At 49.6% G+C, this 12,254-nt stretch overlaps 4 protein-coding genes across 4 annotated transcripts; 3 read left to right on the top strand and 1 right to left on the bottom strand.

Annotated features, from left to right (window-relative positions):
* The first annotated feature begins 3,744 nt into the window (after nucleotides 1-3,744).
* MYCTH_2311268 (uncharacterized protein) lies at nucleotides 3,745-4,348 on the top strand. Its single transcript, XM_003666467.1, has 2 exons — nucleotides 3,745-3,844; nucleotides 3,912-4,348. The coding sequence occupies exons 1-2, from the start codon at nucleotides 3,828-3,830 to the stop codon at nucleotides 4,168-4,170; spliced, it is 276 nt and encodes a 91-aa protein (XP_003666515.1). The 5' UTR covers nucleotides 3,745-3,827; the 3' UTR covers nucleotides 4,171-4,348.
* Nucleotides 4,349-5,298, top strand: MYCTH_2311266 (uncharacterized protein). Its single transcript, XM_003666466.1, has 2 exons — nucleotides 4,349-4,690; nucleotides 4,800-5,298. The coding sequence occupies exons 1-2, from the start codon at nucleotides 4,659-4,661 to the stop codon at nucleotides 5,206-5,208; spliced, it is 441 nt and encodes a 146-aa protein (XP_003666514.1). The 5' UTR covers nucleotides 4,349-4,658; the 3' UTR covers nucleotides 5,209-5,298.
* A 398-nt stretch (nucleotides 5,299-5,696) lies between these two features.
* Nucleotides 5,697-7,054, top strand: MYCTH_2311264 (uncharacterized protein). The gene has a single exon (XM_003666465.1). The coding sequence runs from the start codon at nucleotides 5,939-5,941 to the stop codon at nucleotides 6,662-6,664; it is 726 nt and encodes a 241-aa protein (XP_003666513.1). The 5' UTR covers nucleotides 5,697-5,938; the 3' UTR covers nucleotides 6,665-7,054.
* A 479-nt stretch (nucleotides 7,055-7,533) lies between these two features.
* MYCTH_2311263 (uncharacterized protein) lies at nucleotides 7,534-10,010 on the bottom strand. Its single transcript, XM_003666464.1, has 3 exons — nucleotides 9,100-10,010; nucleotides 8,162-8,939; nucleotides 7,534-8,066 (listed from the first exon to the last, which is right to left on the bottom strand). The coding sequence occupies exons 1-3, from the start codon at nucleotides 9,721-9,723 to the stop codon at nucleotides 7,843-7,845; spliced, it is 1,626 nt and encodes a 541-aa protein (XP_003666512.1). The 5' UTR covers nucleotides 9,724-10,010; the 3' UTR covers nucleotides 7,534-7,842.
* Between the last annotated feature and the right edge of the window lie 2,244 nt (nucleotides 10,011-12,254).

Below are 12,254 nucleotides of genomic sequence, written 5' to 3'. Positions count from 1 at the left end.
ATAGGGCCTATAGGTAGTAGTTAGATTTCCTATTTTCTACGATATCTCTATAGATCGCTTCTAGCCTGGCTAAGGCCTAGAGCAGGTCTATCGTAGAAGGCTAGCTATATTAGTCCCCCTAGGGGGCCCTAGTAACCTAGCTATAAGGTATATATAGGTTAAGGTCCTATTAGTCTACTAGGCTAAGGAGGTCTCTAGCCCCTAGGCTAAGCCTATTAAATAGGTCCTAGACCGGGTGGTAGAGGTTAAAGTTACCTATAAGAACTAGGGGGTAGGTTAGCTAAGGTAGGGCTAGCAGGTCTTATAAGAGGGCCTACTCCCCCTTATTATTATAGACTAACTAGAGCTCGAACCCCCTCTCTCCTAAGGCTAGAAAGGTTACCTTATACTAGTTCTCCTCTACCGAATAGTCTTACTAGCTGACTAGGAAGCGTTTGGCTACTAGAATAGCCGCTTTGCCTTTAGGCTTGTAAACCAGGTAGTATTTCGAAGCCTAGGGGTAGTATATTAACCTTATAAACTAATTAATCTATAGCTCTTAGATAGCTAGTAGGTCGTATTTAGCCTCCTCTAGTAAGACCTTAAGGGCCTATTTATTACCTTAGGTATTCTATTAAAGAATCTTAATTTATATTTAAGGTAGCTAGAGTAGAGGCTAAGGGTATAGTAGTAGGCTTTATAGCTGTTACCCCTTCGGCCGGTTATAAGAAGGAGGGGGTTCTGGGCTATGGAAAGGAGATATAGGTCTATTAGGCATCGAATAAGGCACTCTTAGCCGCTTATTAGGCTAGGGTAGGCCTCCTATAGAGGCGTTTAGCCCTAGTTTGGTAGTAGTCGTTATCCTCTAGTTAGCTACCAAACTCGAAGGCTACCTTCTAGTATAGTTACTCTAATAGTTAAAAGGTTTAGGGTCTATACTAGTAGGCCTCCCTAGCCCTTTCCTAGGCCTTGACCTTCTTTAGATAGCCCTTATACTAGGCTATATAGGGGCCCCTATAAGCTATATACCTATAAGGGAGTTAGTTAGAGTAGGTAAGGCATTAGGCCTCCCTAGTCTTCCCCCTCTCCCTATAGGCCTTTACGCTATAACGGCTATAATAGGCTAGCCACTAGTAGTACCATTAGGTATAGCTAAAGCTCTAATACCTATAGTACTACCTTAGCTTTAAAGTATCCTAGTAAGGCTTATAATCTAGTACCTAGATATCCTAGACTATACCTTTGTTATGGGCCTTCTAGGCCTCTTCGAGGTCCTATAAGCCTAAAAGTACTATAGCCTACTTTCCTTATAGGCTCTTTAGCAGCCAGAACTTGACCGTTTCGATTAAGTATAGGCCTATAGCCCCCTTAAAGTCTTATTTACTAACCCTCTATAGCTCCTCCTTCCGGACTCCTTTGGCTAGGACTATATAGGCCTTACTAACCTCCCTAGTCTCCTCTTTAAAGGCTATAGCTACCTATCGCTTATTAGCTAAATACTAGTCTTTAGTAGCCTTATCCTTAAAGACTATTACTATATCCCTACTTAGGAGCTTCCTAGCTATAATAGCTCTTTAGTAACTAGAAGCCCTATTAACTACTTAGACTATATTAGCTAGGGTTTAGGCTTTAAAGTCCTCTTATAGGCTCGCGTTCCATATTATAACCTCTTATAAGGCCCGTAACAGCACTGCCTTAGCCGATAATAGGTTTCCTTAGGGGCCTATTACCCCCCATCATAGCCCTATAGCTACCTATACCTAGGTAGGGCAGGGGGTAGCCTTAAGGGCTTCTTTAAGCCCCTTTTTGACTTCCTTAGCTATAAGTTCCTATAGGTTCGGAACCGGGCCTATAATAATAGTTATAAGGCCCTATAAGAGCCTATTAGTAAGGTCCTATACCTTACTCTATTTAAGGCTTAATATAAGGTCAACTAGTTATATAATAAGACCCCTTAGCTCCTTGATATCTAAGGTAGGGTAGGCCTATAGTAGGCTCTCTTTTAATTAGTTCAAAGCTATAGGCCTCCCTACTTAGTAGCTTAGCGTTAGGCCTTAAATCGATATTATATTCAGGGGCGCTAGGTAGTCTATATAGTGAAAATTCTAATGGTCGTATAAGGTGTAGTCCGTTTACGGTTAGGTCTAGCTTCTACGCTTACGATGCCTATCGTATAGCCGCAACGGCTCGTGTGTGGTTGAAAGTAGTACCGTTAGATAGCGTTTTTCAAGGGCTTTCCAGTGATGGTAGTTTCGTATGTTTTGGTAGGGTATTCGCGAAGATGCAAGAGAAGCTCCTTTCTTAGCAAAAGACATTTGTTTAGAGGATCTTCTATCTTATTAATAGGAAATTACTATTATTAAAGACTCTTACCTTTAAAGATGATAACTAGGAGGAGGGATATCCTTATTATAATGATATATTTAAGGAATAAAGTCTAGGTATATAAACTAGGAGCTTTATACTAAATTATATATATTTAGGTAGTTCTAATTATTAGATTATTAGTTCCTTACCCTTTTATAATATCATATTTGTCTATATTTTAATGGTTAACTAGTAAGATACCTTTAATAGCTAGGATATTTAACTATAACTACTAACTATATATAACTAAGTTAGTAGTATTATTAATATAGATTAAATCTATCTTATAGGCTTATTAGGTTCTAAGAATAGGGTTCCTATAAAGAAACTAAGCTAATTAGCCTTTTCTAACTATTATATAGCTTACTTCTTATACCTAGAAGATATAGCTAGTAAACTCTCTAATTTATATATATATTAATAGGATACCTAGGGTAGCCTAGATTAAAATCTACTTAGTAAGTTATTCTTCTTATACCTAGCTAAGAGATGACTATAGTTTAGAAGTAATTAAATGTAATTAAAAGCTATAGAGGCAGTTATAGAAAGTTCTCCTTAGAATATCGAATTCCTTATAGATACTTTATTATAACCAAATACCTTACTAGTATTATATAATTGTATCTTATAAATCCTACTTAGTATAAGCTATTATAAGCTAACGAATATATATTCAAAAGATAAGCTTGTTTAGTATGAAATTAGTAGAGTTGTGGTAAGTTGAAGTGGTCAGGTTGAAGAAGCAGTGTGGGTTTGCTAAGCGGTCGGAAAATGGGGGTGGTCGGTATATGGGGGGTCCGACTTACCCGCTGGCCAGCTGCTGTCTCGACTGCGCCGTCAAGGCCCGCCACCCCCGCATCCGCATGGGAAAGAAGATTGGCCTGGCAAACCTTGACTCCGCCTGGGTTTGTCGGTGGTGCGGCTAATTACCTCATCGTCGGGGGAGGCGCGTCCAAGTGCGAGCAGATGCACCGCGCCTGCTACAACCGCTACAGTCGTATCCTCTCTGTCTACTCGGTCCTCGGCTGCCTCCAATTTGGCTTGGGAATTGTGGCTGCTGCGCTCGCGTGGAAGTATTACCGGCACGAAATCTTGTTAGTCTGTTCCCACGGTGGTGAGTCGCCTGTGCCGAACCTCGTCCCTTGGCTGGCTCACCGCGCACTTACAAGCGATAACTTGATGTTACCTCGCCTGAGCTTGATGCCTAATTAGACCAATTTTCTCCTCCTCTGGATCTGTCTGACCTTTGTCAGCTTTCGCAGAATCGTGCGGAGGACGTACCGCTTGGACGCTACTTCTGGAGCTGGCCATCCTGGGACTCTGGATTCCGCCCATCTACAACGTATCTGTCGAGCTTGCGACTTGTGAAACTGCAAAAGCGACGCCGCAATTGCTGCTTCCAGCAATTGCACCTAAGTAGGTATTCTGACACGACTACATCGGGCGGTTCTGCCCCAAGCAGCACGCACGCCGCCCTCGCCATGTTTGTGCTGAACATGTAGGCGAGCCTGGTGTCACTGCTCAGCATCTGACTTCCGCCTTGCTTACAGCATGGTTAATTACAGGTCCTTTCGACTGGCCAATGCCGTGGGGGAGAACAGGGTCCTCCTCGTCGGGTTTGACATCACCACGAGGTATAGGTCCGGCATCTCGATCTGGAGACGACCGTTTCATTACCTCGTCTCCGCTTTTATCATGTGGACGTATCCCCGAGTGATCGAACAGAAGTATCCGTCCGATATCCTGTGGCTCCCATGGCCGGGATCTCGCCGCTCCGAGGCCCTTAGCTCACCGCTTGTCACGGGGAAAGCAGTTGCCGCTTGAGTCACCTAAGCATTTTCGTTCTTGGGATCGTGGTCACAGATGATTGCCCTGTCCGAGTAGGGGCATCTTGATTTTCTGGTTTGGCATGGGCCCATCAATACGACATCGCGGGGTGCTCCATTCGAACCCCGGCACATTCTTGATTCATTCATTGAACGGGGGGGATGGCTCGTTTGGACACCAGGCCTTTTAGATGGACAAACGCGCTTCGAATACGAGCTTAGAGGCTTGGCTAGGCGAATTGGCTTCATCGAAACCTGTGCTGCCCAGACACCCTAAGAAAGTTTCTGTGGACAAGCGGGGAGGGCCGGACGAAACTTTGTCCGCCTGGGGTAAGCCATGCCAAGGCTAAGACAATGAGTAGTATGTATAGAAATACATATAAAGTGAAGAGCAAGGTTGTTAGCGTTTGGCGAGTCGCAAACATCGCTAGCCCGTCCTGCGTAGCTCACATTACTGACTATTCATTCACCCGAGAAGAGCACGGAATGAAGTCGCTCGCTCTGGCCGTGGCCTTCTTGTAAGTGGCTCTATTCGAGTTCTCGGCTTGAACCCCTTGCGGTCTGGCAGGCCTTGCCGATCACAGCTGATTTGCCCTCAAGGGCCCCCTTCACCAGCGCCCAGTCCAGCTTCTCTGAGGATGAGCCGGGCATCACTGTTACAACCCCAACTCCCAGCCTCCCAACGGCGCCTGCCTGTGCATCTGTTACGGCGACCCGAGAGCTCTGCACGACTTGCGCCGTCCCTGCCTGCTTGGCCTTGTCCACCATCACGCAGTCATGCGGATGTCCGACCCCCGTCCCGACCATCTACCTCGACTTCCCCTGCGGCTCGGGATGTGACAACATATGGTGCTCCACTAGCTACGCCATCGTCACAGCGGCTGGCTGCGTCACGGACGGCCCGAGTCCCACCTCCGGGTCGAGCCTCACCACTTCTGCGCCCAACGCAACCAAGACCACGCATTCGCCTACCATCTCAAGCTCTGTCTCTACGGGCGCTGCCAATAGACCGAGAGTACCGTTCCTGCTATGGTGAAAAAAGCTTGGGCTGCATATAGTGTGAAAACGGCAAGGAGATGTCCCTGGTGTATGGGCAGGTCGTAGCACCCAACTCAATAGGAAACTCAGACAGGTTTCTGTGGACTGGGGTCCAAGTAGGGGGAGTTGCCCAAGCCCGGTTGGTGTGTCATCCAAAAAGGCTCAAGCGCAAGAAGTCTAAATATATAATTGTTTTGTTATGCTCAACTGCCGCATAATACGGAGAGACTCGTTGGTTACGGCAATGACAGCAAGATCTAATATTACTACGTGATTGTTATTAATTAATAACGCAGCCCGGAACGAAATTGACACCAGTTCAACGTGTCAGCGTCTAGTTCTTGGAGAGATTTGGAGAGGTAGCAAGGACAAGGAAGCTCAACCAGTATTACTCGTAACACTCAGCGGTTCTGTGTTGAAAAGCTCCGGGGACGCTCGGAGGCAGACCATCATCACAGTCATTGCAACATCCGAGGCGACTCGGAGGAAGATTTTAGGTAAGTAAGTTCCGATGACCCACGGATATTATACCACAAGCTCTACAACTAATGCCTAGTCGAATAGATGTCGAGAGATGTGTATAAAAGATGACGGCATTCGCCATGTCCTCAAAAACTCTTCTAGCTGACCGCAGAACGCCGTCGAGCGGCAAGACCGAAACCCTGAAACCCTTAATTATTTAAAGAACCACTTTTTGAATTGGGAATCATTCAGCAACCCGTGCCAAGATGTTCAGAATCTTGTTCTCCCTGCATCTCATCATCGTCTCTCTTCTCCTTTCATCCTTCACACGAGCTCTTCCCTCTTCCGGCGGCTATATTGGCGGCGAGAACAGGTGGTATCCGAGGCGCATCCTAGGCGGAATCTCGGTCGTCGACACCCCTATCGTGCGGGCCGCAGACGCGTTCGCCAAGCGACACGCGCAGGACTTCGTGTACAAGCATGTCATGCGTTCGTGGCTGTTCGGTGCACTCGTTGTCCAGCACAACGAAACGCTGCGGGCAACCGTCGACCCCGAGGTGCATGCTGTCGCCGCGCTCCTGCATGACCTGGGATGGGACCAGACCGAAGGCTCCCCGTTCGTCAGCCCCGACCGTCGATTTGAAGTCGATGGCGCCATCGCCGCGCGCGACTTTCTCCGGGCTCACGAGGACGGCAAACGGTGGGAGGAACGTCGAGTGCAGCTGGTTTGGGATTCCATTGCGTTGCATACAGAGGGGAGCATCGCGCTGTTCAAGGAGCTAGGCGTCCAGGTCGTGTACAACGGGATCATGCTCGACTTTCAGGGTCCGAAGTTCGGCGTCACGGAGGATGAGTACGCTGCTGTCGTCAAGGAGTTCCCCAGGGACGACCTGATGCAAGGTACCAACGAGACCTTCATCTGGCTGTGCAGGACAAAGCCTGCGACCACGTATGGTGAGTGTATTACGGGTTTCGGCTCGTATCCGCTGTGAACGCAGGGCGCTAAGCTGACAATTTTTTTCTCTTTCTCTTCCTTCTTCAGACACCTGGATGCAACCGTGGGGGGAGCATTACGTTTCAAACTACACAGCGGTGGGAAATCGCGTGTTCGACACGATATTCCATTGATCGAGGATGGTGCATTGGTGACGTGTTGGTGTTGTATCGTGGCCCTATATCGCCGGTTGAGGCATGATACTTCATCAAGCAGAGATTGGGGATTGAAAACGTGAAAACTTTTGCGTAAACATCCACCAAGCTGACGTGGTTGTTTTGATCTCGCGACAAGTGCCTATCACCATTAGGGCGCGCAATTCGAGACCTCAGGTTTTACTTTTGGCAGTAGGAAGAAACCGAACAAAGCCAATCGATGCTAATATACCTCACCTAAAAACACGTGACGATCACCCATCCTGAAAAGGATGGATCGTTATTTCGAGAAGGCAGAGAGGGAGTAGTTAATGGGGGGGGGGGGGGGGTGTCCGATTTAATAATAGTTAGAATGTCAGGTTGACGGTATCTCCGTTAATTTCAGGAGGCCGTTGCACACCGCGCTTCGCCGCCTTTCTGCCATAGGATAATTATCTTCTACACGCTCACCTAGATGGTCATGTGTTACTTGCGCCCCTGGAAATCCGGCGTCACAGAAAGGGTAATTAGAGCAGCAGTCGGTGCTCAGCATTGGGGCTGCTAATTACCCCTATGGCTAGGTTAAGAGACCAAACGTCGACGCTCGATACCTGTCATGGCCGTCTTGAATGGATGCTTCTTCCGGGGCCATGAGACAACCGATATCGGTGGCCGAGTGTTCAACAAAGGACGGATCGTCGGTCTCTAAGGTAAGTCACAATCTTCGCCGGCCACACACAGTTCAGACATTAGTGGGTTTGGATGATACCTCTTCTTCTCACGGCTTCGCTTCAACTGATGGAACGCCAACCGGGGAGATTTCAAGAGCAATTCTTTTCGAATAAGATAGTTCTGTTGACCTAGGTGCTTGCGCCCAAAACTAAGTTGAGAAGGAGGGGAGGAGGGCGTATCTGCTTTGGGACACGGGGTGTTGAACGGACCCTCTTGACATGCGACGCCTTGAACGCCTCGCGACCATGATACGGTGTAACAATAATACTCGGAAGAAATCAGACACGACAACACGAGATGCAGCGCTGCGTTAGTCTTTCTTGGAGCTACCGGCACCTTGCCCAGCGGGCATCGGATCCTCGCCGAGGCTCTCGGTCGGCGGGCCACGGTAGTTCCGGCGGCCCCAGGCCGCGTACCACGCACAAGCAATGACAACAAAACCGACAAACACAACGGGGGCGTAGTTAACACTTGCCGCGGTGACGGGAATGTAAGCAGGCATGCAGAAGAGGGGGACGGCGAGGATCGACCATGCTGGAGGGGGGGTGGGGGGGAGAAACCGTTAGCGAGGGCGGGCGGGAAGAAACATAGGGGAGGAAAGGCGATAGAGCGGGATGGGGGACACGTACCGAGGGCGATACCGTTACACAGCCAGCCCATCCTGCCGAGGGAGAACTTGGCTCCCTTGACGTGGGCACGCCCCTCGAGCATGGACACGGCTATGGGGGCGGCATACGAGACAGTCAGCGAGATGACACCAACACCCGAGAACGCGTTGAAGGCGGCATAGGAGCCAAAGTAGATGACGCCCAGGAGGATCTGGATGACCATGGAGAGCATCATGGCGTTGAGGGGCAGGTCCAGGGTGGGGTGGACCTGCTTCCACCACTTGGACCCCGGGATGGCGCCGTCGCGGGCAAAGGCCCAGGTGCAGCGCGAGGCGGCCGTGGTGCAGGCGATGCCGCAGAGGATGGCCAGGACCATGAGGGGGAGGAGCAGGGCGATGGCGCCGCCCGAGGAGCCGACGGCGGACTTGATGATGGTGGGCACGGGCTGGCCCGAGGGGAGGGCGATGAGCATGGCGAGGTCGGGCAGGACGAACATGAGGGGCACCAGGAAGAGCAGGCCGCCGATGGTGTTGATGACGATGGTGATGACCATGGCCTTGGGCACCTGGGTGGCGGGGCGCTGGACCTCTTCGCACATGGAGATGACCATGCCGGTCGACGAGGTCGCGTAGGCGGCGTGGAGCAGGCCGACGCAGAAAGACCAGCCAGCAGGCCAGCCGGAGGTGACCTCGAACCCGCCCAGGGCGAAATCGGCGCTGTGCCTGCCCTCCTTGGCGACGGCGAGAACGGTGATGAGGATGGCCAGGAGGCCAGCAAAGGTCCAAAAGATGGCAAACGTCTGTGGAGATTTGGTTCCGCAGTCAGTCCATGCAATTTTTTTTTTTCCCAGAACGCCTGGGAAAGTAGGAAGGTGCAAGCAAAGGGGGAGGAGGGAGGAGAACGGGGTGGGGTTTGGGGGGGGGGGGGGGGGGGAAGAGGCAAAGGGTATGATGGCTTACATCGAGCAGGTGCAGCCAGCGGTTCCCAAAGATGGAGACGACGTTGCACAGCAGCGTGATGGCCAGGAAGGTCAGGAACACCTGATAGGTCTCGCCGGCCCAGACGCCCACGGGCTCGCCGTCCACGCCGGGCTTCTCAAAGACGTTGACGCAGGCGACGAAGAAGAGGGTGGTGCCGAACTGCACGGCCAGGGTGATGGTGATGTTGCCGACAACGTAGGCCCAGCCGCAGATGTAGGCGGCGACTCGGCGGAACTTGGCGGGGGCGAGCATGAAGGTCTGGTAGTAGACGCCGCCGGCGGTCGGGTAGACGGACGTGATCTCGCCCAGCGACGCGGCGACGCAGAGGACGATGAGGCTCACGAGCAGCCACCCCCAGACGACAACGGCGGGGCCGCCGCCCTGGAGCGGATAGTAGAGCGTGGTGGCCAGGCCGTAAGGGATGGACGCGAGCACGAACGACATGAAGGCGATGTGCCAGGTCGACCGCGTGCGTACCAGCTCGGCCTTGTAACCCATCGACTCCAGCAGCACATCGCCATCGTCCGACGACGACTCGTGTCCGGCGCCTATCCCAGGCACCTCGACGGCGCTCGGTAGTCGGGCTTCGGGTTGGGCGCTCATGGCCGGAGGACGGCGTCCAGGTTACTCGACGAAGCGTTGCTGGGGGTTATGGGGTGAGATGGGGGAAGGGAGACGGATAAAAGGTTCCCAATCTACCTTCAGGCGTTCTGCAGCATCCGGTGGCGCTTTGGACGTTGACAGTTCGTTGGACTTTGATTCGCGCTGGCTACAAATCCGGCTGAAGGACTCCGTTTTAAGCGGTTTTTTTTTCTTTTTACCTTTTTCTCTCCGCTCTTGCACTCTTTTGGAGGTAGGAATTTCCCCCCGAGGTAAAAAGCGAAGTGGGATTCCCTCCGCTCTTTTACTAAATTACGTACTGATAACAGGAACTTGGGAGGCAAGGGGCTGTCAGTTATTGGTCGATTGCCGCTTTCCAGGCTCTGCTTTACGCGGCTGCATATCGCTCCATCAGTGGGGTCATGTTTGGCACCGCGACCCCCTTGTACCCGGCCATGTGAAAGTGAAATTCACTCTGCAGGAAAGGCAGATAGAAGCTATAATTGAGCAGGCCACATTGAAGCCTTGGAGCACGATCCCTGCCCGACCTAGGCTCTGTCCGGGCAAGCTCGGACCTAAAATAAGGCACATACTTGGTAAGCTTATCGGAAGGGGATATTTTACGGTTCGGAATACATACAAGTACTGCTGTGTAGGCATTTGCGCAGCATTCGCACGACTGACTATTCCCTGTTTGACGAAACCGAACGAAGCACGTGCGCTTCTTCCACGTCCCCGTCGCCCCTGGTTCGGACAGGTTCCCCAGCGGGCCAAGAATATGCCGCATGCGCTGATTTGCAGCAGTGGCATGCAGGGTGGGGCATCCATGGGAGAAAAATTTTTTGTTTCTTGCGGCCCGGTTTCCTGGGAATGGACTGCCGTTCTGGCAACGTCTGGGCTCGTGGCAACTCCCATTTGACTGGCGAGTTGTAGTGTAGAATATCCGTTGCATTGACAACCGAACTCGATGCCCGTGTGAGCATTCCATCATCACATACCTTAAGTTTCTTTTTGGTTTTCCTTCTGTTTTCCTTTTTTTTTCTTTGCTATTTTTACTTTCCATTCCTTTCCCTTCTTTTGTCGTCTTTATCTTTCTCCTATTTATTGTTTAATCCTGGGTGGGCTAGTTGGCGACAGGTAATCCCCTCGATAATTGGTACAGTGGGGTCAGAAAAGTGTTTGCCCACCCACTTTTTCCACCCTCCAACTTCAAAGACATACAGAACACGCAAAACAGGGCCAAACTGCTACCAAATTGATATTACAACTACAGCTATTTCAGTACTTGATTAGGCCACCTTGTAATTAAGCCAAAAGATCCATCCTTTTCCCTATACCTATAGTCAAATTGACCAGGAATTTAACAGGTATTTGGCTCCAGACTTCCTATAGTGCTATAGCCATCTGAGCCACCATCTTAATCCGATACCGCCTTTCAGAGATTTTTACCTTTATCCAGTGCCAGATATTTTCAATTAGACTAAGGTCTAGGCTCTATAGTGGCCATTAGAGTAGCCGAACCTCGGCAACCCTCTTCAATAGTTGAACAAACCCCCTATAGTAATATATTACCCTATCTTCTTATAATTATACCCTAGAGCCGTACATTGACCTCATCTTGTTATAAAAAGGAAGGAAGTGTAGTATAAAGATCTGGTTGGTATATTCGAGTCGGTTTAACCGGGTACCCTAGGGTAGGATGACAAGAGGTCCCTTATATAGCCTATAAAAACAGCCCCAAACGCCAACTTTAGTTCGGCCACTCTTGAAGGTAGGGAGTAGACAATCAGGATAGTATTCCTCTTACGGGCTTTATATAATGTAGACTATACGGCTCTCCTGGCCAATTTCAAAGTAGGCCTTATCTAACTAGTAAACCAGGGCCTAGGGAGTCTATTTATTCTGTTTAACGAAGAGGAGCCGTTTTTTCATGTTAATGGCTAAAATGTATAGCTTTTTCTATACCTTACGACGACCTTTTCTAGACTTCTTGAGGATAGCTTAAACAGTAAAGTTACTAATCTGCTAGCCGGATTTAGAAGGCGTTATAAGTGATTTAAGGGTATCTATTCGGTAGATTATTATATACTATAGAAGATGCCGGATAGCTCGATTATCTAACTTAGATAGTCTTCTAGATCTAGGCTTTGATTGGAATAGCTTATTAGCTCTATTGGTAAGGTTGTATTCAACTTTCGAGATAGTATAGTTGATAGTCTGTTTTGACAAGCCGGTACGGGCTACAATGGTACCTCCTTTTAATCCGGCCAAATGGAGGCCGTAAATTAGGGATCTCTAGGCTTCTATAAGTTCCCTACGAGTAGTCTTTGGTCTGGGAGCCATCTTATAGTATTGAAGAGGAGGTTGAAGATAGAAAAGTCGGTGTAACTGTCGTTAAAGTTGAAGAGGGGGTAGTTGGTTGACCCGATTTGGAAGTCGCTTACCAGGGTTGAAGTGGGCAAACACTTTTCTGACCCCACTGTAACATGATATGACTGCATGAATCTACTTCTTGCTCTGATTATCACTAATTG

This window comes from Thermothelomyces thermophilus, chromosome 7 (genome assembly GCF_000226095.1).
Source record: "Thermothelomyces thermophilus ATCC 42464 chromosome 7, complete sequence".
NCBI classification, from domain to species: domain Eukaryota; kingdom Fungi; phylum Ascomycota; class Sordariomycetes; order Sordariales; family Chaetomiaceae; genus Thermothelomyces; species Thermothelomyces thermophilus.
Note: the sequence above shows the minus strand (reverse complement) of the source record. Positions and strands in the feature narration are given on the sequence as shown.